This window comes from Pongo abelii, chromosome 10 (genome assembly GCF_028885655.2).
Source record: "Pongo abelii isolate AG06213 chromosome 10, NHGRI_mPonAbe1-v2.0_pri, whole genome shotgun sequence".
NCBI lineage: Eukaryota > Metazoa > Chordata > Mammalia > Primates > Hominidae > Pongo > Pongo abelii.
The window spans coordinates 118,832,618-118,860,354 of record NC_071995.2 but is presented as its reverse complement, the minus strand read 5'-3'; the positions used below and the strand labels follow the sequence as shown (position 1 = coordinate 118,860,354).

General features: G+C 43.0%; 1 protein-coding gene across 3 annotated transcripts in view; it reads right to left on the bottom strand.

The window, feature by feature from the left end:
- BICDL1 (BICD family like cargo adaptor 1) overlaps positions 1-25,756 on the bottom strand; it is a 103,618-nt gene extending 77,862 nt beyond the window's left edge. For 2 of the 3 annotated variants that reach the window (XR_008512396.2, XM_024257537.3), the window contains exons 1-2: positions 24,648-25,125; positions 16,204-16,419 (exon numbers count right to left, since the gene is read on the bottom strand). Coding sequence is in view for 2 of the 3 variants with exons in the window: in XM_024257537.3 (XP_024113305.2) it covers positions 16,204-16,419; positions 24,648-25,076 (645 nt within the window). In the remaining variant the exon portion in view is untranslated. Of the gene's footprint in view, positions 1-16,203; positions 16,420-24,647 lie in introns of all 3 variants that reach the window. The other variant, XM_024257536.3, reaches the window with a different exon arrangement.
- Between the last annotated feature and the right edge of the window lie 1,981 nt (positions 25,757-27,737).

Below are 27,737 nucleotides of genomic sequence, written 5' to 3'. Positions count from 1 at the left end.
CATTTTAGGGAAGTAACATGACATACAAAGAATTTTTTTTATTTTTTAATTAATTTTTAGAGATGGGGGTCTCACCATGTTGCCCAGGGTGGTCTCGAACTTCTGGGATCAATCCTCCCACCTTGGCCTCCCGAGTGTTGAGATTACAGGTGTAAGCCACCGCACCCAGCCAAGAATGGTTTGCTTTTTTTTTTTTTGAGATGGAGTCTCGCTCTGTCGCAGGCTGTAGTGCAGTGATGTGATCTCGGCTCACTGCAACCTCTGCCTCCTGGGTTCAAGCGATTCTCTTGCCTCAGCCTCCCGACTAGCTGGGATGAAAGGCACATGCCACCACTCTTGGCTAATTTTTGTATTTTTAGTAGAGACGGGGTTTCACCATGTTCGCCAGGATGGTCTCGATCTCTGGACTTTGTGATCTGCCCGGCTCAGCCTTCCAAAGTGCTGGGATTACAGGCGTGAGCCACTGCGCCGGTGCAAGAATGGTTTTTTAATTCAAATTCTGCTGGTTTTCAAAATAGATGTTACTTTTGAAAGATGCCTCAATCCGATGCTACATTAAATTTTATTTTGGTTTTTGAGAAATAATTCAAATACTAAGCAGAATGCAAGGCTTCGAGTTGACTTGAAGTAACTGGTAGGTAGGTTCTATGTAGGGCTCCTTTTAAATATTGAAGTTCTTCTTTAATAATAGCTTTCTGTCTGCTAGGTTTTTAAGTAAACAGACTGCATAAAACAAAACACTATCGTTTAAGTAAACAGAATTACTTTGCAAAGATTTTTACACCTTGTTTTTCAAAGATTTTTTATAACACACATTTACCTAAACCACAGGTTTACTGGCTGTGACCTTAGATGAGTCACATCCTCCTATGGCCTTAGTGCTTTCTTCAACTGTGACATCAAAGGGTCAGACTAGACAAGAGCTAAATAACATGGGTTAACCTTGCCCTTCAACAACTGTAATATGTGCGGGTTTGCACCATCTTAAAACACTATGCTAGAAATCTAAAGTCAAATTAGTTATTACTTACATTTCAGTCTTCAGAACAAATCAATGAGACTTTTCTGGATCCCTGCCATAATATGCATGGCACTAAGTGTTGTTGGGGATAAAAACTGGTTAAAGGCCGGACACGGTGGCTCACGCCTGTAATCCCAGCACTTTGGGAGGCCGAGGCAGGCAGATCACTTGAGGCCAGGAGTTCAAGACCAGCCTAATCAACACAGCAAAACCCTGTCTCTACTAAAAATACAAAAATTAGCCGGGCGTGGTGGCGGGCACCTGTAATCCCAGCTACTCAGGAGGCTGAGGCAGGAGAATCACTTGAACCCAGGAGGCAGAGGTTGCAGTGAGCTGAGATCGTGCCACTGCACTCCAGCCTGGGTGACAGAGTGAGACTCTGTCTCAAAAACACACACACACACATACACACATAACACACACACAAAAACTGGTTAAAGACATAGTCCCTGCAATTCATGGTGTCTAAAACCTAGCAGAAGAAATATAATCATGTGACATTAAATAACAATAAAATTTGGACCACAGGCTTTATAATTTTTTTATTTTTATTTTTTTGAGATAGAGTCTTGCTGTATCCCCCAGGCTGGAGTGCAGTGGTGTGATCTTGGCTCACCGCAACCTCCGCCTCCCAAGTTCAAACGATTCTCCTGCCTCAGCCTCCTGAGTAGCTGGGACTACAGGCATATACCACCAGACCTGGCTAATTTTTTTTGTATTTTTAGTAGATACGGGGTTTCGCCATGTTGGCCAGGCTGGTCTTGAACTCTTGACCTTAGGTGATCCACCCGCCTTGGCCTCCCAAAGTGCTGGGATTACAGGTGTGAGCCACCGTTACCGGCCCACAGGCTTTATAATTTAGATAAATGAAGAGTTTGACAAAAAGCATTCCCAAATGTCCCTACCATTGAAGGCAATGTAAAGGATAATGATATTCCATGTATAGCCCACCCTATAGGAGGTGGGGTGCTGGTCTGTGTAGGGAATCAGCTGGACACAGTATAGCAGGTCTTATATTCATATTTTATAATCTGTTAGTTCCATTTCTGCAGAATTATAATGGAATAAAGGCTTTCCCCTTCCTTTCCCTTCCCTTTATAAAAGAAAAAAAATACATAATGGAATAAAGGTTCTAAGTGGTGGACTGTTTGAGGGATTCAGCTAATACCTCATGTCCTTAATTCATATATGAGAACACATAAAATTGGTATCTATTACTTAGATCTTATCATTAATGTAAAGGGAAAGACATATGCTAAAACATCTCTGACATCATAGTTACGTCTTGCCCGCCCTCTGGGCCTGACCAGGACAGTGTCATAGGAGGAGGTATAAGTGGTATCCATGGCAACATCACCAGACTGGGACAATGTGAAAAGCCGTAACCTAGCAACCGATGATGAGAGGTGTGTATAGGGGGAATTCTTACAGTTCTGCAAATGACAAACATGCAGGATTGAATGCAACTAATCATACCAGGGCAATGAGGAAAATCTGACTTATTTGTGGAGAATTACAGAATGTCAACCTCATAAAACCTTAGTACTATGATGCATAATTTTAAACAGGAAAAGCACATAAACACCTCCTCATTCCCCACACCGTCAGTCGTGTGCAGGGAAAGTACCTTATGTGTCATGACTGGAATGGAAAATAAATTTGTTGTGGCACCAATCATCTCAACCTCTCTCTATTTCTCATTACACAAAGGAGTAAATTTGGGTGAGAGGAGAAGCCGCCCCCAGTCCCAGAGAAGGATGAATATATTCTGCATGCAAAGAAGGCAGCATTACAAAGTCACCAGACATGATATACCACATCATGTGAGAACATCTCTCTACTAATTTTCTTTCCAACAGAGATCGCATATGTACATGTGGACACTTAGAGAGCGAAGGAATCATCTCATTCAATCTCCGTGTTTTACTGACAGAAATTGAAACCCAGAGTGAGGATTTATTCAAAGTCAGAAAGTTAGTGACAGAACATGGGCTAGAACCTAGGTCTTCTGTTTTCCAGGTCAATTCGTTCCATTAAAGCACAATGCTATTTTTCCTCATGTTTAAACAGAAATGCTGTTGGACTTTATGGGAATGAGAAAAAAACCTCTATTATGTAAAGCCATTGAGAGCTTAGGGTTTATGTATTATAACAGTTAATGTTATTCTACCTAATATAACCATGAAAGGGTCTATCCCACCCTAAGGCAATCCCTGAAAAAGATACCAACTTTTTTTTATTTTGGGGATTCTGGATCAAGTTATAACTTCAAAGGAATTTACCCAACTCTGTGATTATCAAAGATATTACTTGAGTACAAAAAGACCAAACAGCTTCTCTATCTGGGATAGAATGGTGAATGTGTACCAAAAAAGGTGATACTGTTACAACTATATCTGCCTTGGAATCCTACCTAGTTAGAATTGGAAGGATCTTAGCAATCAGCCACTCTAATCTCTTCAGAAAATAGAAACCCAGAAAAGGAGAGTCCAGGACTCTTTCTACTGACTCCATTATGGCTGACACTGGCTAGTTGTTCACCAACCCATTTCTTCTCTTCCCTGGGCACAAAGCTGGTCTACATTTCCCAGGTTTTCTTGTAACTGAGTATGGCCATGTGACTGAGCTCTGACCAGCAAATGAGCGGAAGCAACAGGCACCATTTCCAGGCATGGCCCACAGAAATCTTCCAGGTTCTTTTCCTTCTGCTACGACCTCAGAAGTCACCTGTTGAAAACAGCCGAGTCACAAGATGGAAGATGGCTGGAGGAGAACTGAATTACTGCCTGAATTGAGAGCCACCGATCACTCAGGAATACCAGCTTTTAATTCCTGTTAGGCTACTAAAATTTGGTGACTGATCCGTCACAACAACTTCAGTATCAATGAATAAAACTGTAACTAGGGTTACTCTTCTACAAATAATGAATATCACCCCTTTTTTTCTTAATCAGTATAACGTCATTTATTACCAAAGAGATGGCTTGTTTTACTTGTTGAGCCAGTAAGAGCCCCACTGGAAGCAGCAGAGGACTGGGACTGCAGACTTGGGCAAATCACTTAACTTCCCCGGGGCTCAGCTTCCTTAACTAGTCATAGATTAGTGACTGCAAATAATTTGTCTTTAAACTCAGATAAAAAAAACATTTTCCCTCAAATAAAATATTAAACAGAACTTCAATACATGAAACATTAAAATGCTCAGGTTGAAGTGAAAATGGGGAAGTGGACAGGAATCCACCAGATTAACAATCCCTTCAGCTCTTCCTTGCAGCTATTCCCTGAGGCACCTCTTAGAGACCTATGGCTCCTCAGAATAGTTTGAGAACTGCTGATTTAAACCAATGGTTTTCCAAATTATATGGGATTTTTTTGTTGGCACCCACAGCCCTTTTCCGTATGAAATCTTACGTGAAGCCTCAATAAACAGAACAGATAAAGTAATCTTTTATTAAGTATTTTATAATGTAAATGTATAAAATTTATAAACTCAATTAAGAACAATTAGACCTTTTCAAAATAATTTGAAATTGGAGGATAAGGATGATGGTGGCAATCTTACTCAATATTCATGTATTTGTGAATGTAGTTGATTTTAAATATTGAAAACAAATTGTTTTATTCACCCAGTGAAGCAGTTACAAATGCAACCAGTTTTACTCAGTCCACCTTACAACTGCATAATACTCTTTAGTTAATAGAAGTGGCATGGAGGCTGCAGGCTGGCATCTCCACACATTCAGGCAAAGCTGGCAGCACAGGCTGAGGCACTGGTATTCTTGGGTGTGTTCTATATGACATCTATCTCAAGAGGGTTCATGATGACTATTTTGGTAACGGTTCTTTGGAGTGTTACAAATTTTAAAAACACACTCAAGTTTGCAGAATCCCTGAGGAGCAAACATTTCACAAACCACTGGTCCAGACAGACCAGAAGTTCTCTTTTAGCTCTAAAACACTTATAATAGCACTGGACTATTGGCCCAGACGCCATTGAAGAGAAATGGAGAAGATGCTATCAGTGTCAAAACATTACTTGCTTTTCTGTTGATGGTTCATTCACTGGATACAGATATTTTGTTTTTCAAAGCAACAATACTTAGGAACCAGAACTATGGGCTAACCAGCATAAGTAACAAAAGAGTATATAGTATGCTGCCAACTTTTTGTCTGCCTGTCAACTCCAACCTTCCTACCATCTGCAACCTTCCTACCATTTGCCAAATACAAAATTTGGGGGCCCCACCTCACATCAGGCAAGGGCAGCTCATTTAAACTCTATTTTTATCTCTCCTGCACAATATACCAAGCTGTCTACAGGGATTGAATGAATCCAGATTTCAAGGTAAAAAGCAAGCCTGACTGCCACATTAAGCCAAATCTAGAAGCATTAAAAAGATCTACCCCTACAGTAATTAATCTGAATCTTAAGCCTTAAAACCTCCAAAATTTAGGCCCAATATACTAGAACTTTAGGCGTTCCTCTTTTGAAAAAGAAAACCAGAACTGGATACTTGTAGCCCACACAATCAACCTGAAGACTCTTGAATCAGGCATGGCTCTCTCAGTAAATAATTAAGAACAGGCTCAGCTGGGCGTGGTGGCTCATGCCTGTAATCCCAGCACTTTGGGAGGCCGAGGTGGGTGGATCACGAAGTCAGAAGATCGAGACCATCCTGGCCAACATGGTGAAACCCCATTTCTACTAAAAATACAAAAATTAGCTGGGTGTGGTGGTGTGTGCCTATAATCCCAGCTACTCGGGAGGCTGAGGCATGAGAATCACTTGAACCCAGGAGGTGGAGGTTGCAGTGAGCCGAGACTGTGCCACTGCACTCCAGCCTGGTGACAGAGCAAGACTTCATCTCAAAAAAAAAAAAAAAAAGAACAGGCTCAACTAATCAATACAAGAATCTACCAAAAAAAAAAAAAAAAAAAAAACAAAAAACAAAAACACCCCTATGCCAGAAGAATAAGCAATTACCACACTAATGTGTTTAACCTACTAATTAGCAACAGTACAATCTGGAAATGCTAGAAAATCTGTCTTCACAGAAGAGAGCTCCAATGTAAAAGGCCCTTTTCTGTTTTAGCTGAAGTGGTCCTCTCAACATACCGTTTTTAATCCTTCTAGTACATCCTTAATATAACAAACATTGCTAAGAATGAATTCCAAACCTTTGGATTCATTTTACCTAGTGATGTAAAAGGCATCCAAAACAATACCACCCAGCAAATATCAACCAAAAAATCAACCAAATCAATGAGATAGAAATACATATGAAGTGGTTTTTATTTCCGACTGACTACCCATCCTGGAAAATTTACAAAAAGCCAATCCTCAAGCCACAGTGGTTAACATGTAACCTTCGCAAGGCCTTGAGCAAGTGTCACCAAACTTCTGTCTGACCCTCAGTTTCCTTATCTGCCAAATAAAGAGTAATTATTGGCTGGGCACAGTGGCTCACGCCTGTAATCCCAGCATTTTGGGAGGCCGAGGCAGGCAGATCGCTTGAACCCAGGAGTTCAAGACCAGCCCGGGCAGCATGGTGAAACTCATCTCTATAAAAAGTATAAAAAATTAGCCAAGCATGGTGGTGCACAGCTGTAGTTCCAGCCACCTGGGAGGCTGAGGTAGAAGGATCACCTGAGCGCAGGAGGTCAAGGCTATAGTAAGCCATGATGGTGCTGCTGCACTCCAGCCTGGGCAACAGAGTGAGATCCTGTCTCAAAAAAAAAAAAAAAAAAAAAAAGAAAGAAAAAAGAGTAATTATCATGACTTCCATCACAGGCGGGAATGGGATCAGAAGAGGTCACATATGAGAATGTCCTTTGGAAATTTAAATTGCTGTTACTTGGTTGAGAAATTATCTTGTTTTCATAACTTCTTTCAAGAATAGGATGACTAAAAATTGCCAGCCTCTGTAAACGAAGCAGACTTTTAAGAAAAAAACAGCCCCCACCTCAAAAGGAACAAAATCCCATTCAGCAATTAAAACTACTTCTGATGAGCAGCTGTTGCTCACTGTAAAGTGTTCTACAAACAAAAGTGGTTCTGCATCACTCAACAGAGGCAGAGTGGTGGTGACACTTATGGACACTGTATTAATGTCTTTAACTCCAAGAAAGGAACCTGGGAGAAATTTGCTTCAAGAAGTGTACCAGACGCAGAGTTGCTAATCCAAAATGAGCTGTTTAAAGAACAAGGATCTGTTTACCCTTCAGAGGAAAATTAGTCTTTTCAGAGAAGATTAGTTTCAGCTAGTATGCAAACTGTATTCTTTGTGTGTGGATAAGGCATTAGAGGCTGACTGAGGAAAATAGCTCCAAACAGGCAGGCAACAGACAAAGCACCTGTTTGCATTAACTTCCTCCTACACATCTCACCTCACAGGCATGAACTCAGAAGGTGGTTCTTCTAGGAGCTGAGAGTGTGTACATGGTGGGGTGGGGGACACTCTTGTCTGAATTCAGCTTCCGTCACTGTGAATGAGGAAATTCTTGGTGACAACCTCATGAAAGGTACTAGAACAGAGTCTCAAGTCCTGAGAGAGCTCAGATGGCTGCGGAAATTTAACTCAGTATTTCACCTCAATACAACAGAATTCTCATTTGTTCTACTATGTGAAACTAACATGGATATGTAAAGGGCATCTCAACCTTAATTATCCACACAGTCTAAGATGAATTATTTGACTTTATATTCCAACCTATCCCTCTTTCCTTCCTCTAGCCTTTGGTCTCTCACGTTAATGATGGCACTATTCCTTCAGTAGCTCAAGACAAAAACCTAGGAGTCATTTCTGATTATTTTTTTCTTTAACCTTCCTTCCCACAACCATTTATTCCATTAGTAAGTCTTGTCAGTTCTACTTTCAAAACATATATCCAACCTAACCCGTTTCAACACTTCCATAATCAAAGCTACCATCAACTCTACCTGGGGAGTCGCTTCTTCATCCATCTCTATCCCTCCACCCTCAGCCCAATAATCCATCCTCCTAGAGTAACTAGAGTAATCTTTTAAAAGTTGTTATCAATCAGGTCATGATGCTCCCCTGCCAAAAACATATCACTGGCTTCCCAGCACACTGAATAAAACCCCTGGTAGCTGGCAAGGCCCTATGAGATCTGGCTGCTGATTACCTCTCTGATCTCATCTCCTAACCCTTCCCAAGCTAACCACACCCCAGTCATAGCAGCCTTCTTTCCACTGTTCTTAGGCTTTTACATGTTGTTTTCTTTGCCAGGAATACTCTTTTGCTCCTTTTTATCCTGCTCAAACTTCACCTCCCCAAAGGTTCCTTCCTAAGAATCCTATCAAAAATTGAGTTGTCTCTACAGCTACCACTTTCTCCTCCTTACCTGGTTTTATTTTATTCATAGTACTATCACTAGCTGATTTGTCTGTTTATGTATTTCCTTCTTTACTGTCAACTTCCTGCATTATTTTCAGACAGGGAATTCACCTTGTTCACTGCAGCATCACTGTTACTCAGAACAGTGACTTCATACATAGTAGGTGCACATTATAAGTATCTGAATGAATGAATAAATGAATGATTTTTTCAAATTGTGAAATATAACATATATAAAGATAAATACATAAAACAAATACGTCTTGCTTAACAAATAATTATAAAGCAAACACCCACATAATTCCCACCAAGGTCAAGAAACAGAACACTGCCAGCTTTCCAGAAGCCTCCTCTCCAGGCACCATTCCATGATGACAGGGATCCTCCCCACCAATCACACACATTCCCCAGGTAACCATTATTTTGACTTTTGTGATGATAATTACCTCAGTTTTCTTTATAGTTGTACTATGTATGGATACAGAATGATAGGTTTTGCACTCTTGATGAAGGTAGATATGAGGAGAGTATAGACCATTAAAACATTCTCGGAGCAATATGATAGTATCCTATTAAAAATTTAAATGTACCTACCTTTTGACCTAGCTATCCTGTTTGTAGGAATCTATCCTAGAAAAATGTGAAGAGTGCAAAAACATATGAACAAGGATGTTCACTACAGCAGTGTTTGTAACACTAAATCACTATAAGCAACACATATGCCCTTCAATGGCATAACTGTTACATTAGCCGTGGTACCTCCATATGTGCTATATAGAATACTATATACAACGATTTAAAATACTTTTAAAAAAAGTCCAAGATATAGTAAGTGAAAAAAATTTTAAAAAACCATTTTGTTTAAAATGAAAGCAAAAATGGCTGGGCATGGTGGCTCACACCTGTAATCCCAGTACTTTGGGAGGCCGAGGCAGATCACCTGAAGCCAAGAGTTTGAGATCAGCCTGCCAACATGGCAAAACCGCATCTGTACTAAAAATACAGAAATTAGCTAGGCATGGTGGCACTCGCCTGTAATCCCAGCTACTTGGGAGGCTGAGACACAAGAATCATTTAAATCCAGGAGGTGGAGGTTGCAGTGTGCCGAGATTGTGCCACTACACTCCAGCCACCGCACTCTGGGAGACACAGCAAGACTCTGTCTCAAAAACAAACAAAAAGAAGGCAAAATAAGTAGAAAAGTTATGTACAACATGTGTGCGTGTGTGTATCACATATGAAAAAACACACACAAAAAATTAACACCAAACCGTGGCTGGTATTTCCTTTGGGAGAGGACCATGGGAGATTTTCACTGTTTGCACTGAACATTTCTCTATTGTCTCAATATTATTTCACAGTGAACATGAATTCTTTTTGCCATCAGGAAACACAATAAACATTTTTAAAATTTAAAAATCTATAGGCCAGCTACGGTGGCTCATGCCTGTAATCCCAGCACTTTTCGAGGCCGAGGTGGGCGGATCACCTGAGGTCAGGAGTTTGAGACTAGCCTGGCCAACATGGTGAAAGCTCGCTTCTACTAAAAATACCAAAAATTAGCCGGGTATAGTGGCGGGCGCCTGTAATCCCAGCTACTCAGGAGGCTGAGATAGGAGAATCCCTTGAACCTGGGAGGCAGAGGCTGCAGTGAGCTGAGATCGTGCCATTGCACTCCAGCCTGGGCAACAAGAGCGAAACTCCGTCTCAGAAACAAACAAACAAACAAATTTATAAAACTTAAACTTAGGATAGAGGCAAAACTAGAATTTCTGAATATCTACTAAGGAATATTCAGTAAAGCTAAGTTCCTTAAGAAGCCGACCCTATCCTAGCCAGATAAATCAAAGTTCATAAAAATAACACCCCATTGGGAGCCAATCTTTCGTAGACATAGATTTCAAACTTCCTGGCTTCACCTGAACTATAATAGATCTTTGTTTCTTTATTTCAATCTCTCCTTCACCAATCTTTAGACCATTCCTCCAGGTATCTCTTGGCCTAATCCCTTCTAGTTTAAAGTACAGGCTTTGGATTCTCCTGGCCTTGGACCTAGGCCTAACTTCCTGTTGAATGCTCTTTATCACCCTCCCCATCTCAGTGATTCTATAGTAAAAACCCATCTTGGCTTCATTCAGCCTTTGAAACAGCCCTTTTTATACAATGCTCCCAAAACAGCTTCTCCCTTTGGGTATTAGGGAATAATACCCAAAGCCATAGTGATAAGGCACATGACCCCAATTCTGGATGTGAGAAATTGGGGAGAGGTTTGTTAGAGACACTTGTAGCACTGTGATGAGGGGAAAGGGATAAATGGAGGGGCTCTGGGAAAACAAATGCAAAAAGAATATAGCATGATATCTAAATAAATAATGAAAGAAAAAATAATTATTTTAAGGTGAATTCTCGAGAATTTTACTCTTGAAGAAGCCATCAGGGCTGCACAGTGAGCAATTATATATCCTACGTGAGGCTCTGCTCAGAAGCAATCACCATTCAGCTTTCCAAATGAGAACCTCTGGCTGCCTCCTTCTCCATACTACAGACCATTTGGAGCATGAGAACAGATGAGATGACACAGAGTTGCAGACAGGGAGTTCTTTTGTCCAGTGTATGCTCCCAAGAAGGACAGGAAAGCCATAATGATACCTAAACCCAAATAATGGCCAATTGTCCCATGAGATGAGAATTTTTTGTAAAAGCTAAAAGGCTCATTTCCATACCCATCAGTAGAGTCGGAGAACTACAGAACCAGTCGCTCTGTAACTGACCAACCTGCAGACCATGGAGAAGCACAGTGCAATGCAAAAGATCCTGCAGACTTTAAATCAATGCACAAAAGCTCTGTCCATTCTCATATGTAGTCACTCTTCTCAATTCATTGAAGACTGGCTTTTTATGCAATTCCAGGAGTATCTATGATGATAATATTAGCTGTCTAGGCAAGTGAGTCACCATTAGCTGTAGGCTGCCTGTCAAAGCATTGACATTCATGGCACCTTTGACAACTGGTTTTCAAACAGCATGCACGCAGTGTAAGAGTGAGTGTGAAAGTCAGGAGTGCACTTCTAAAGAAGAGTACATGAAGGGGTAGTGTATTCTTGACAGTTATAGTTCTAATAATCTCCTTATTGGGTATTTTAGATAATCATTTAACAACAACAACAAAACTCAACCATCTTTTATTGAATGCCCACGCTGCTAGATACCTGTTTACAACAATAAACAAGACAGATGGAGTCCCTGCTCTCATAGAGTTTACAGTCTAACAGTATTAATCAAAGAATGCTGTTCCCTTGGCTCTTCCACAGCTGGCTCCTCACCCTTGGGGTCTCATCTCAAATGTTGTCTCCCCACAGAAGCCTTCCCTACCAACTTTTTTTTTTTTTTAAAGATGGGGTCTTGCTCTGTTGCCCAGGCTGGGGTGCAGTGGTGCAATTTCGGCTCACTGCAGCCTTTGCCTCCCAGGTTCCAGCGATTCTCCTGCGTCAGACTCCCAGGTAGCTGGGGATTACAGGCTCATGATACCATGCCCAGATAATTTATGTATTTTTAGTAGAGACGGAGTTTCACCATGTTGGCCAGGCTGGTCTCGAATGCCTGACCTCAGGTGATCTGCCCGCCTTGGCCTCTCAAAGTGCTGGGATTACAGGCGTGAGCCACCATGACCCGGCCCCCTACCGAGTCTTTCTAAGGTAGAAAAAGCTCCCTGTTTTCTAGTCAGTCTCTATCAAATCACTCTTCATAGTACCTACTGCAATCTGTATCTTGTGGATTGTTCAGTTATTTATACATCTTCTCCTACTAGCTTCATAAAACAGACGACTTGTGTTCTCCACTGTATTCCCAGTGCCTTGATCAATAAATATTTGCTGAATGTTGAATTAAAGAAGATCTAAAAAAATAATAAAGGCTTTCATATTTTACTCCAAGGAATAGAATGCAGGTTAGTCATTAGAGGAGATTAATGAGAGAGGTGGATTGGGACTTTTTCAAAGAATAAAATTAAGGGTTCTAAGTATCTTCCCACGAACCACGGCAGTTCTTAGTCATATGGCCAAAGGCTTATGTATCTTTGGTATGTAAATATGTTATTAAGTATATGGAACCCCCCAGAAAAGTGACACTACTGTGAACACCTCCCACAGACAGCACTGATTAAGATCCAAGAGTTGTATCTGTTGGTAAGAAAACCCCAACACGTTTCTTATGGGTTGAATTATGTTCCCCTTCCCCTATCCATATATTGAAGTTCAAAACCCAGTACCTCAGAATGTGTTCTTATTTAGAGACAGGGTCTTTACATAGGTAATCAAATTAAAATGAGGTCATTAGGGTGGGTCTAATCCAATATGGCTGGCGTCCTTATAAGGTTAGGAGAAATGAGTGACTGCTATGGGTACAGGGTTTCTTTTGGGGAGGGTGACATGTTCTCTAATTAGATAATGGTGATGGTGGCACAGCTCTGTAAATAACTAAAAACTACCCAATTATACCTTACAAAAAATTTTTTTTTAAGAGACAAAATCTCACTCTGTCACTCAGGCTGCAGTGCAGTGGTGTGATCATAGCTCACTGCAGCTTCAAATTCCTGGGCTCAAGCCATCAGCCAGGACTACAGGCATCAGGCATGCATCACTACACATGGAGAATTAAAAAACATCTTTTTTGTAAAGACAGGGTCTTACTGTATAGTTCAGGCTAGTCTCAAGCTCTTGGCCTCAAGTGATCCTCCTGCCTCAACCTCCTAAAGTGCTGGGATTACAGACATAAGCCACTGTGCTAAGCCCCAAATTGTACCCTTTTAAAGGGTAAACTTTATGGTATGTGAATTATATCTCAATAAAGCTGTTATTAATAAAAAGAAGAGCAGCCCTGGGGGCCAAGGAAGCCAATGAGATGTATGTAAACTCTGGACGAAGGTATCAAAGAAATATTGTACATTTAAGATATTATATATTTCATACTTATAAAAACACATTATAAACACTATAAGAAAAGCACGGCCTTTGGCCAGTCGCAGTGGCTCATGCCTGTAATCCCAGCACTTTGGGAGGCGGAGGCAGGCGGATCACAAGGTCAGGAGATCAAGACCATCCTGGCTAACACGGTGAAACCCTGTCTCTACTAAAAATACAAAAAATTAGCCAGGCGTGGTGGCAGGCGCCTGTAGTCCCAGCTACTCAGGAGGCTGAGGCAGGAGAATGTCGTGAACCCGGGAGGCGAAGCTTGCAGTGAGCTGAGATTGCGCCACTGCACTCCAGCCTGGGCGACAAAGCAAGACTCCGTCTCAAAAAAAAAAAAAAAAAAAAGAAAAAGAAAAAGAAAAGTATGGCCTTCTACTACCTCTGTTGATTATCTTGTCCTAGGAGAATCTTAATTCACTTCAAAATATTTAACTCCTCTAGTTCCTGGATACTCAGTTAATAAAACGCTATCTAAACTTGCTGCTGATGGAAACCCCAGGGGCTGGTCCTGCTTGAAAAAACGGAAAAAGCTATAAAACTCACCAAGGGCCTATATTCAAGGCCAGAGAGGATAACAAAAATCTGGATCTAGTAGAAATGTTATCTTCCTACATTCTTTTAGGAGCAGCTTATCAGGATTTTCTATACGAAATTAGGCAAAGTGAACAAATTATAAAGACACTGCTTTAGTAAAATAACCATCAACACTGAAACAAATCCTTACTTTCATACGCTGTTTAACATAAACACACTATCTCATTTTTAATTTCAATAGTACTTGTTTTACACCCATTTTAAAGAAAAGGAAACCGAGGCACAAACAAGGTCCCCCAGTTAATGAGTAACAGAGTCAGATTCCAAGCTCCATGAGGTTTTGCTATGTCACGTTGAGATCTGCTTTTTCCCTGAATCTCTCTTGGTCACCTATCTTTCACGGGGCAGAGTCTGCTTTAGCTCATGTTATTTTGTAACATGAACTTAGCCCCCAAGAAATCTTAATTTCCCCTTTAATTTTTCTGGTTTGTTGCATTCATTCTATAAGTCTCCGTAAGAAACACTTGCTCAAAGTATGTATTAAATGTTTTTGAACAAATAAATCAATCTAGCCAGGCCTCTCTGGTTGAATCTTTCATGAATAATGAATGAAAAGTCAAAAACATAAAAATTTTTACAAGGATAGAGATTCCATTCCCAGTTGCTGAAAAAAGGTTTTAGAACTGCATCAGAAATCCTGTTATTGAGCTGGCTCTGTGAAGTGACTTCCTGAACTGTCCAACTCCTACTTCCCAGACAATCAAACGGTGACTGGATTCTCCAGATAGGAAACCTGCAGGCAAGATCTTTAGCTCTACCTATTGCCTGAATCCTCACCTCTCATAAACATTCTGGTATTTCCCTGCAACTATTTTACAAGTTACTAAGCATCATTTTCCTTCTTTCTTTCTCCCTCTCCTCTACCTTTCCTTCTTCTCCTCCCTTCCCCACTGGTGGCATTTACTTCCCATATTCTTGTGAGACGCGTTTTTACACTGGTCTCAGAATAACCACAGGAAGCAACTACAACAGAAACTAGTGAAATAACTTCACATAGCATCACCCATCAAATTAGTGGAAGATCCAGGAATTTATGAAATGCTGCCCTATTTACACTTTTCCCTAAGACCAAAGCACCAAACACTAACCATGCAGACACGGCACTGCTCCCATGAGAACATCAGTGCTGAGGGATGATATCAGAGAAGTTCTTTTTCCTCCGGTAACTGAAGAGTTGGTAGTTTTATTTTCAATATACAAGAAGAGCTGAGGTACAATAGTAAATCCAAGTCTTAATTTTCTAAAATAGGGGGATTTATAGACCAGGGCATTAATAACATTCCTGCATTTGTTTAAAAGGTATGTTCTGTATTTAAATTAGATTTCCATCTATTTAGCCTCAACCTCCTTCCTTGAAATGATTTTACAGCCTTGCCTTTGGTTCATACTTCCATGACACCACCTTAGAAAGGTACAAATAAAGAATGTTTACTAAATGTGGAAATAAAACAAATTTTCAATACAGATACACATTTCTTTTCATATTTAAACAATACAAAAAAAGTACATTCACAAATGCAACATCAATAAAAATCAATTGCTCTAGAAATTTTCCCTAAGCTTAAAAAGTTTAAAGATAGTACCTTTTAATATTTGAACTAAATGAATTAACATAATTTTGCCAGTGATAGACTTTCTGTAGGTAAAGCAATCACGGACTTTTAGAGCTATAAAAACGTCAGAAGTCATTAAGCACAACCCCTTCATTTTAAAAATGAGAAAACTCCCAAGTTAAGTGATTGTCAAAATCTGTGGCTTGTTAATCACAAGCATGCATCTTGGCTCCTGACCCCTAGTTCAGTAATATCAAAGTTCTTGTAGACAGAAATGCTGAACTTTGTTAAAAACGAAGGCATACAAAATCAGAATTGCTCTTGTCATCTATATGACTGACATTACACAGAAGCTCTATTTCAACATTTTTTTTTTTTTTTTTTCCGAGACAGGCTCTCACTCTGTCGCCTGGACTGGAGTGCAGTGGCATGACTGATCACAGCTCACTGCAGCCTTGACCTCCTGGGCTCAAGCGATCCCCCAACCTCAGCCTCCCAAGTAGCTGGGACCACAGGCAGGTGCCACCATGCCTGGCTAATTTTTAAAAAACTTTTGTAGAGATGAGGTCTCCCTATGTTACCCGGATTGGTCTGAAGTGCTTCTCCCGCCTCGGCCTTCCAAAGTGCTGGGGTCACAGGCATGAGCCTCCATGCCCAGCCTATTTCAACTTTTAGTATTTTACATCTTAAATTCTTAATTTGTGACTCACCCTGCTGAGCTGATCCAATAGCCTTTGGTTCTGTTCCGACAGTTCCTGGACAGCCCGTGTTTTTTCTCGATCTGCTTCCCGCAGATGAACCTGCTGCCTCTCCAACTCATCCTGTAGCTGCTTCACATCACTCTCCAGCTCTGACACTCGGCCTTCCCACTCCCCTTCTCGGTTCTCAAATCGTCTTCTCAATTCATGTTTCTCTTGCTCTAAGTGCTGGGTGAAAAGTGAAAAGGATTTAAACACTGATAAAAATTCCACAGCCTTTTATTTTTTCTCTCCGCGCTCTCCTTTCTTTTTCCTAGTCAGTAGACACAATAAAACACCCTACCACATAGGACAAGTTGCCCAATTCACAGCTACAAAAATATTCCTTCTTCCAGAGCAGGGAAGAAGTTGGTTTCACAAAGAGAACGCCATTCTTACTGAAAATACTTAAAGTTATTATGTTTATTCTTACCCTTAGGCATGAGGTTCTAGACTAGGGAGTTCACTTGAAATTTGCCAATCATCTAATCAGTTGGTGAACTATACATTTAAACAACTAAAAATGAGTCCCATAACTAAAATCCTTTTTGATTTTTTTTGAGATGGAGTCTTGCTCTGTCGCCCAGGCTGGAGCGCAGTGGTGCGATCTTGGCTCACCGCAACCTCCGCCTCTCATGTTCAAGCAATTCTCATGCCTCAGCCTCTCAAGCAGCTGGAATTACAGGAATGCACCATGACACTGGGCTAATTTTTGTATTTTTAGTAGAGATGGGGTTTTACAATGTTGCCCAGGTTGGTCTCGATTTCTTGACCTCATGATCCCCCCGGCCCGGCCTCCCAAAGTGCTGGGATTACAGGTGTGAGCCACCATGCCCCGCCCCCTCCTTACTTTTTTTAAGGAGGCTTCCTTTGGAGTCACCTATTATCCATGGCATAATACCAGATTCTTACTATCACAGAATTTTTCAGAGATGAAAAGAACTCCAGAGATCTTTTCAATTAACCATCTCTTCTTACAAATGAAGCAACAGAAGAGGTTAAGTGACAATCTCAAGGTCACTACTAGTAAACGGCAAAGCGGGGATTGTCTAAGTCAGTTGACTCTGGTTCTCTAAGTCACAGCTCAATAAATATTTGTTGCTATATATAGCAATGTAATTCAAAATCATTAGGGCAAGTTCAGGTTCAGGGCCACTTTAAATCATGGCCCATTAAGCCCTGCATATTTATTTGATACATTCATTCATTCTTGAGCAACTACTATGAGCCAAGCACGGTCCTAGAGACATTCTAATGAGCAAAACAGACATGGTCCTTGCCTGTATGGAGTTTTCATTCTAGTGGGAGAGACTGGTAAAACAAATTGCATATGAAAGATGGTATGCAGGAAAAGTACATATGGTTTAATGTAGCAGCTCAATAAAACAAGATTCCTTTGGATTGAGGGAAATAAAAATATCTTTTTGTGGCCAGGCGCGGTGGCTCACGCCTGTAATCCCAGCACTTTGGGAGGCTGAGGAGGGCAGGTCATGAGGTCAGGAGATGAGACCATCCTGGTTAACACGGTGAAACCTCATCTCTACTAAAAACAAAAAATTAGCCGGGTGAGGTGGCGAGGGCCTGTAGTCCCAGCTACCCAGGAGGCTGAGGCAGGAGAATGGCATGAACTCAGGAGGCGGAGCTTGCAGTGAGCCGAGATCACGCCACTGCACTCTAGCCTGGGCGACAGAGCGAGACTGCGTCCCAAAAAAAAAAAAACTTTTTGTTTCTGAGATAAATATGCATGCCTCTGAAAAGAGTATGTTCTCCTATTTAAAAAGCACAGTATGTACGACAGCCAAATCTATACTTCAAGGACTCTAGGAAATCTAAGTGAAAGTAATAGTCCTGAACTTTTGGTGCTCTCAGAAACATTCTGGTGTAACCATTCAAAATACACCCTGGACCCCAATTCCTGAGATTGTGATTCAGTTACGAATAGACTGAAGTCTAAGGCATCTATGCGTGTGTGTGTGTGTATATCTGTATATGTATACATACTGGGTTCTACAGGAAATTCCGACACACTGAAGGTTGACATCAAGCACTGAGACTGTTTGAATGAGCTAAAAATGCACATATGAATCTTCTCTTTCAGACTACTCAGTCATCTCCTTATCTTGAGGCTATACTCTTACCCTCCTGAAGTTCTCACCATTCAAAATATCTTTCAGAATGCTTCTTTTGGAAAGCCTTAAGGGACAGCTTACAGTCATGCAAGAAAATAAGTTCCATTACTTCACATCTGGGGTGTGTCTAAAAAATGAGATTAGCCTCCTGCATCCTGCCATCTTATTCTCCTTACTTTGTTGAGTGACTTTTGAATGTTTCTGAAAGTCATTAACCCCAAAAAGATGAAAATTTACCATGATTGAGAGCAGTCAAAAGAATGCGCCAAAAGATAAAAACAGCAATAGAAAATTAACATTCTGAGCACACTGGCAAAGGCAGTTTTCACCGAAAACTCCCAAGTTGACAACTTTAAGGAGACAACTCATTTGGAGATAGCCACTTGAGTGTATCTGTTGAAAAAGACACATTATATTTTATACAGTCTGTTTGGGGCAATGTGGGAAAAGAAATGACAAGGGAAGTCCTTCTCATCAGTATGAGAATTTTTTGCTCTATGCATCCCTTGTATTGCTTAACTTCCAAAAATGATAATTTTTTTTTTTTTTTTTTTTTTTTGAGATGGAGTCTTGCTCTGTCGCCCAGGCTGGAGTGCAGTGGCATGATCTCGGCTCGCTGCAACCTCTGCCTCTGGGGTTCACACCATTCTCCTGCCTCAGCCTCCCGAGTAGCTGGGACTACAGGCGCCCACCACCACGCCCGGCTAATTTTTTGTATTTTTAGTAGAGACAGGGTTTCAACCGTGTTAGCCAGGACGGTCTCGATCTCCTGACCTCGCGATCCGCCTGCCTTGGCCTCCCAAAGTGCTAGGATTACAGGCGTGAGCCACCGTGCCTGGCCAGAGAATGTTTTAGTCACTGTAGAAACTTCAGCAAGATGGAATGCAGAAACAAATGCTAATTGCAATCCTAAAATTGTGATACTTGCTTTTATTCAATTTTTTCAAAATGAAAAAGATTGAGCAGAAGGCAATGGCAAGAACTCAGTAATCACAGTGTTACTGAGAGGCCAGATAAATTAGGCTTGTGTTCTAAAAGAACAGAGTGACTTAAAAATATTCAGCAAACAGCTGTTAGTGAAGAGCCCAACCAAGCAACTGAAACAATCCAATCCACTTGGGGGCAGGGCTGAGGACACGTGGTGCTGATCAGTCTATTCAGTCCTTGTATTTCTTTGGACATGAGACAAACTTCCTATTTCATGTTTCCCAATCCTTTGACAAATTCCAGGCTTTCCTATTAATAAACATACAGAATTTACCATTTTGTACAGAATTTAGCATCTGCTCTGAGAAAAGTTTCTCCTAGAATTACATTTTCAATTAAGTGCTAAATTAACCAGAAAACTCTAGGGAGACTGTCAGGAAGTGTGAAGGTCAAGTTCTGCTTATGCTGTCCTTCGTTTCTCAGGGTTATATAGTATTTCAGAAAGTTAATATCAAAATTGTCAAGGTCATCAAAAATAAGGTTAAGAAAGTGCCAGTCACAGCTAAGAGGAGCCTAAAGTGACACAAAAACTAAATGTAATATGGTATCCTGGAACAGAAAAAGGTATTAGATAAATGCTAAGATAATCTGAATAAACTGAAGACTTTAGTTAGTAATCACATATGAGTACTGGTTCAATAATTATGGCAGATGTACCATACTATTGTAAGATGTTAATATAAGGAAGCTGGGTGCAGGGTATATGCAAACTCTCTGTACTATCTTTCCAGCTTTTCTGGAAATCTAAAACCATTTTAAAAAATAGAGCCTATGGCTAGGCGCAGTGGCTCATGCCTGTAATCCCAGCACTTTGGGAGGCCCAGGTGGGCAGATCACGAGGTCAGGAGTTTAAGACCAGCCTGACCAAGATGGTGAAACCCCGTCTCTACTAAAAATACAAAAATTAGCTGGGGCATGGTGGTGTACACCTGTAGTCCCAGCTACTCAAGAGGCTGAGGCAGGAGAATTGCTTGTTGCTTGAAGCCGAGAGGCGGCAGTTGCAGTGCGCCAAGATGGCGCCACTGCACTCCAGCCTGGGTAACAGAGTGAGACTCTGTCTCAAAAAAAAAAAGTCTATTTAAAACTAAAAAAACCCCACCACTCAAAATTCAGATCATTAGCTTACATAAAACAAGTCTTTACAGAAATGGATTTCTGCCAAAAAAAAGAATCAAAAAACTGACAATATGCTCAGAAGTCCAGTGCATGGGTCTGAAAAAGTACTGTTCTCCAAAGGGCCAAGAACTAATGCAGATCAGAACCCCTGGGTTTTCTTCCCTAAATCTACTAGTGACTCCCATTATGTATTCATTTTCATCTTTTATTCTTCCTCTTAAAAAAATTGTACTGGACTAATGAGAATTGGCCTGGCCTGGGGAAGGAGGAGGAAAATATAACTGAGGGAAGAGAACAATCTCTGCAATAAAGAGATAATCCACTCAGCCATAATGGAAAAAAGGGAGATCCTGTACCTTAACAACAAATATTAAATTCCTGAAGAAAAAAAGTGTATAAATACAAGTTATTGTCTTATTTCATATTCTGGGGAAAAAGCTAAGGACATGACTGGATATAAGTTTTAAAGCAAAAGAGCTAATTGTAGACGAAAAGAAATTTTTAAAAATGCCTTCACAACTTTAAGCATCTGGGCGCAGTGGCTCATGCCTGTAATCCCAGCACTTTGGGAGGCTGAGACAGGAGGATTACCTGAGGTCAGGAGTTCAAGACCAACCTGGCCACCATGGTGAAACCCCATCTCTAAAAAATACAAAAATTAGCCAGGCATGATGGTGGGTGTGTGTAATCCCAGCTACTTGGAAGGCTGAGGCAGGAGAATCGCTTGAATCCAGGAGGCAGAGGTTGCAGTGAGCTGATATCACGCCATTGCACCCCAGCTTGGGCAACAGAGCAAGACTCTGTCTCAAAAAAAAAAAAAAAAAAGAACTTTAAGCATCTGATTCAGTGAATGAGTAACAAAATACAGTCAATTCAAGAGCGGAAAAAATGGCCCAAACCTTACAGTTTTTCCAATTAACCTGAATTTTCATTTTAACTCCAAGAGACATATAACTAAAAAACTTCTATGTTAACCTTTAAACCACTGAAGACTTTAAATATTAATAGTATGCCTTTAATGACACAATAGTGTAGCATCAAGTACTTTAATGTTTGAAATGAATAAAACAAAATCTTGGGCTTGGCACACAGAACCAGAGAGGTATTTAGTATTAACTAATGAATAGGTAGAAAAGATCTTGAAAACGCCTTGTTTGTCCTGAAATTAGAAAGGTGCTGGCTGGGCATGGTGGCTCACGCCTGTAATCCCAGCACTTTGGGAGGCCGAGGCAGGCGGATCACGAGGTCAGGAGATCGAGACCATCTTGGCTAACACGGTGAAACCCCGTCTCTACTAAAAATACAAAAAAAAAAAAATTAGCTGGGTGTGGTGGCGGACGCCTGTAGTCCCAGCTGCTCAGGAGGCTGAGGCAGGAGAATGTCATGAACCTGGGAGGCGGAGCTTGCAGTGAGCTGAGATTGCGCCACTGCACTCCAGCCTGGGTGACAGAGCGAGACTCCGTCTCGGGGGCGGGGGTGGGGGGAAAGAAAGGTGCCAATTTTGAAATAGTAGAGGAGAAGATGGGATTAAAATAAAACCAATCTCATTATTCAATAGTGAAAGTGGCATTCTCTCAGTCCACTCACATGTTTCTCTTTCAAACCACCCTGTAAGAAAATGTGTTTGACTCCAAATGTCTGACAGTTTGTGTAAGATTATAAATTTTTTTTTTCTGGTCAAGTTCTCTCATGAATAAATCCGTCTTAAAGTATTGGTTTTATACTCCCAAGTGTTTGATTTAATTGAAAATACAGGCCAGGCTCAATGGTTCACTCCTGTAATCCCACCATTTTGGAAGGCCAGGGCAGGAGGACTGCTTGAGCCCTGTAGTTTCAGACCAGCCTGGGCAACATAGTGAGACCCCACCTCTAGAAAACATTTTTACAAAATTAGCCAGGTGCGTAGTAGGCGCCTGTAGTCCCAGCTACTCAGGAGGCTGAGTGGGAGGGTCACTTGAGGGTGCAGTAAGCCATGATCAGCCACTCCACTGCAGCCTGGGGGATAGAGTAAGATCTTGTCTAAAAACAAAAAAAAAAAAAAAAAAAGAAAGAAAGAAGAAAGAAAAAAGTACAAAGTACAGTAGTTTGTACTGAACGTTAGAAAGTACTTTGTCTAAACAGACATTCTAAAACCTAGGTTGTTCAAAAAATGTACTGTGGGGAAAACTAAACTGGAGGAGTCAAATAAAACAGTACTCTGTAAACCAGGTTTGTCACTCTCACATTAACACTAGAAGGATTAACAAGCAACTAATGGTACTCTCTTAGTATCTTTAATGTACATTTTTAAAACTTTAAAATATTTTATAATTTTCAAACCTACCTAGAAGAAATAATATAACTGACTCCCCTCATCATTGAGTTTCAACAATGATCAATATTTGGCCTGTAAGTATATGTTAAGTATATGTTAGTTATATTCACATTGTTGTGCGACTATCTCCAGAACTTAAAATTGGAACTTTTAAAACTAGAGTTCATATGCTGACCTGCAGAGGAATGAAGGTTTTAAAAAATAGTTTAAATTTAGAGTTTTAAACTATTGTTGTCCATTAAATAAATAACAAAATGTCAAAGATAATTTATTCTTTTACAAGACAACCTTTTTTTGTTACAATTCTGAAATCTTTGCCCTTTGTTTAAGACATGTATAAAGGCTCCACATGGAACCCAGAATGTATGTAATTGCACACTCAGGATTACTATGAAATCTGGCACTAATCAAACTGATACGGTGCTCCTTTCAAGTTAGCTGTCTCTTCAATCAAGTCCTTCACTGAAGAAATTTCAAATCACAAGTATAAATCTCTGTAGTTGTACTTCTTTACAAAGTCGTATAATTGAATCTCTTTATAAAAAAAAAAAGGCTTTTTATTTCTAGACCTCTACTTCAAGTGAAAATTAAACAATTCAATTCATTAGGCTGCTTTCTGGCAGTCTACCTATAGGTTTCACAAACGACTTTTCAGAGAGGTATCTCAGGAGTTCATCGACTGGCAGACCTAGTTAACAGGCCAACCGAACTACAGGGCACTCACAGGTTTCCTTTTTTTCTCCCGGATTTACTTTTATGTCGCTGGACTACAGGCATACTTAAATCTTATTACAGAGTATTTCTGAATTTCCATTCTGACTGTTCAACCAGTAGCAGTGATAAAGAACCTGATTAGGGTCAATTTCAAACCTCATTCAGGTCTGTACTATTCTCTTGCTGTAACTAAGAATGAAAAGAGCTGGTTGAAACCAAACTAGGTAACAATAGTAGTAAATGCACAGGCAGGAAAGGTAAGTCACAGGGGACTCCCTCTCCCCACCCCCTGCCCCTTTTTTTGCAATCTAATTTTTAGAAATGCTGGCATTCTGTACTGCATTCAAGGCCCTTTTCTAGTTAAGGGCAAGAAAACAAACAACTCTGAAAGGCTGCCTAGAGAATTGACAGAAATATTACAGATACCTTAAGAGATATTTTATAACAGAAGTTAAAGTAATATGGTTCTCATAGGTTGCATTTGGTCATTCAATTGCAAGCCTGAGACCCAGAACACAGAAAAGTACTGTTTAAATACACATAAATACTTAGGCCCAAATTAAATCCACTACCAGCGGTCACATGTTGAGCCCTGGCTCGCCTGATTTCTGCAATGGAACCACACTTCCTAATCCCTGAGCATTTGAAGGCTATATAAAGCTCCTTTAGGGGCACTTGTTTCCCACAACTCTGAGCTGCCAGGAAGTTAAGACAAGGGCATCTAAAGGCCTTAACGCCCAAACTGGAAGGCTTTAGGCTAACACCCTGATTAAAGATTAACTACTCTGAAAACCTGGAACATATTTTAAATGCTTCCCGACTTTCTCATTTCTCTGTATGCAGACATCACCTCAGTGCTGTATAGTCATACTGTAAGCTCTATTTTAGATGCTGGGTACAGTACGTATATAGAACGGCCCACAGCGGCTGGAGCCACGCATGGACCCATTTGCTGTGAGCGGGGTGGGGAAGTCAAGTGGGTTCAACGAAATCTGATAATCCTCCATCCTCCATCCTACCTCCCCCATTCATTCCAGATTTTCTGCGAGGTAGGGTGAGCAACGAAGTGGGGAAGAGTGGTTCCCCAAACTGCCCAGGGCCGGGCGCGTGCCTGGGCGGCCCCTGCTCCCCACCCATCCCTGGCGGGAGGTCCTCACCTCGAGCTTGTCTGTCAGCTCCTTATGCATTTGCTCGTACTGCCGGCTCATATCCTGGTTCCTCTCGAGCAGCGCCTTGCCCAGCCGGGCCGCCAACACCAGATCCTTCTCCTTCTGCCGGATCACCGACAGCAGCTCGGGGTCCTGGGAGGGCGGCGGCTGCGGTCCGGCCCCCTCGGCCAGAGACCCAGGCTCGGCCTGAGGGTGTTCCCCGGGGTCGGACGGCCGCTCCCCGGCCGCCAGCAGCGCCAGCTCCTCCTCTAACGCCAGTTCTAGCTCCGCGGAGCCCCCGGGGAAGGAGATGAGGGCGGCGGCGGCGGGAGTCCGGACTGCGTCCCCGGCCGCGGCGGGCAGCTCCATGCAGCAGGCGCTGTCCGGCTCGGCGGGTGCTGAAGCGCGGCCGGCCAAGCCCAGGCAAAAAGCGGACATGGCCCGCGCGCGCGGAGCCCGCAGCGGTGCGGCCCGGCCCGCGCGCGCCAGGCTGCAGGGGGGAGGGGCCCCGCCGCGCCGCCCCGCGCCCCGCGCCTCGCCTCGCGCCGCGGCACGCGCCCCTGGGTCCCCGCGAGCCCTGGGCGCGGCGCGCGCCGGCCCGCCCCTCCCCCGCGCCGGCGGCACGCGCCCCCTCCCCCGCCCCCGGGCTCAGCTGCTCACGCGCGCGCAGGAGGAGGGAATGGGGGTAGTGGCGGAGGAGGTGGTGGGAACGGGAAGTCTGGGGAAGGGAGGACTCAGGAACGGAGACTGAGGGGCGGCGAAGCGGCAGGAGAGGAAGCGAGGAGGAACGCCGCCGCCGGGTTCTCAGCCGCCCTGTTGCCGCTGCCGCTGCTGCTGCTGCCGCCGCCGGCCGGGCAGCGCCTCACGGGGCGGGCTGCGCTCTGCTGTCGCCGCGACGCTCGCTGCTGCTGCTGCTGCCGGCGGCCTCTCTCTGCAGCCGCACTCCATGACCCCCGGCTCGGCGGCAGCCCCAGCAGCAGCGGCGGCGACGGCGGCTGCTGCTGCTGCAGGGACCGAGGCGGCGGCTCCACATCGCGCGCCGCGCAACCCGGTGAGCTCCTTCCTGCCTTCCCCAGCTCCTCCCGGCTCACCGGGCCGGCAGCGCCCCGCCCTGGGCTTCCGGCCGCGTCCCCCTCGCCCCGCCCCTTGCCGGCGCCTGACGCGCGCGGGCACCTGTTCGCCCCGCCCGCGCGGGATTCGCCAGCTCGCGGGTCTCCTCAGCAACGCCCAGGTGGCGCCGGCGGCCTTAACCCCTGCGCTGCCTCACGCCCTGCGGGCTGCTGCGCGCGCCGCCTGCGGAGGCGGCTGGCGCATCCCTAACGGTCCTGGCTGCCTCACCGCGCGGCCACGCCCCCAGCCTTGCACCCACTTCGGGGTGCGGTTCCGCCCTCAGCCTACCTCACAGCTCGGGTGTGGCCACGCCCCCAGCTCTCGTACCTCGGGGTGTGGCCTCGCATCCGGCCTCGCTCTCACCTCGGACGGAGCGCGGCCCCGCCCACCGCCTGAAGCTCACCTCCGGGCGCGGCCCCGCCCCCAGCTACTTGGAAGCCGGGGCGCGCCTCAGAGTTCTGTTTCCGCAAGTCTCTCTGGTGGTCTCTGCGGCAAAAGGGACTGAAGACATTCCTCCAAAACTGGTGGCCCGGCCCCGAGAAAGACATACCGTGACGAAATTTAGGTCTGGGCCCCCAAGAGAACTAAGCAGTCAGGAGAGGGAGCCCTAGAGAGCAGTAGGAGGAGGGAGGACTTCGGAAACCAGGCATCTTCATGCTGATGAGTCAGGGATATGAAGGACCAGATGCTTCGCAGATCAGCAGCCCGGAGAGAAAGGGTTTCTGCAGAGAAATAACGGAAAAAAACTGCTCACAGATGGGAATACGAAGCAAAGAACCTCCCTAATAATAACTACCGTTTATTCGGCACTCAGTGTGTGCCATGTCCTATATTAAGTGCTTGATAGTCATTATTTTAGATAATCCTCACAAGAACCTTATAAAATCAGTACTGCCGCTTGTCATTTTAACAGAGAAGGAAATTAAAGCCTGAGATGGCGTCGTCTGCCCAGGTCATTACAACTGGTAGAGTCAGGATTGAGATCTAGCCAGGCCGACGCCAGGGATCACGTGAACCATTATTCTTTATTTTCTTCACATAAAGCAGTCTTGAGGAAGATAAATGGTACTTTGTGACCAAGATGGATTGGGTGGATATGGAAGGAACACTTCCTCAATGATTAAAGGAAGGTTTGGAGAGCCTACTGGGTGACTTCCAGTCATTCCTTGGCGTTGACCTCGTTGGTGGTGCTACTTGTCTCCTATTTCCAGAAACAATCCCATCTAAAGCTAGAATTCGTCCCTATTGCTTCCTTTTCCTCTTGGACAGACAACCCATTTTTTACTTGGATCATGCCTTTCTTCTTTTCGTCCCAGTGAGATGGAAATTTCAGAACATCAAGAGGCTGAAATGGGTCAAATAGTTTCTCATGGTTTTTATCGCTTATTAAATTCAGAGCCTAAACAATATTCAAGTTTTAACATCGTTACCCTTAGACTGAAGGCCAGAATCTGAAAAGCTCCTGGGCCTCAGGGCTGGCATTGTTCACTTGTTGACTGGAAAGGAGACAGACAGTTGAGGGATTCCCACATCAATCTTAGAGCTAAATTTCTGCAGTTGACCATGTTACCATTCCAGCAAGGAAATGTTCTAACACTTTTTATTATGACCTCTCACCTTGAGCTGGAATTGTGGGCCAGAGGTGAGATCCAATCGCCACTTCCTTTTGTCTTATTTGAATCACAGAAGGACAAATTTCTCCCTAATCTGTCTGGAGACACATCAAGAACAAACAGGGCCAGGCTCTGTGGCTCCTGCCTATAATCTCAGCACTTTGGGAGGCTGAGGCAGGAGGATTGCTTGAGCCCAGGAGTTCAAGAGCAGCTTGGGCAATGTAGAAAGTAAAAAGTTTCCTCTTCAAAGCTTCCCTTCTTGTTAAAGAATGAATAATAAGTGTTAGAAATAATGGTTTCTTTTAAAGACTAACTTCCTTCAAGCCACCTTACTTTATGCTAATAACTCTCTGTTAAGCCCTTTCCTATGTAGCTG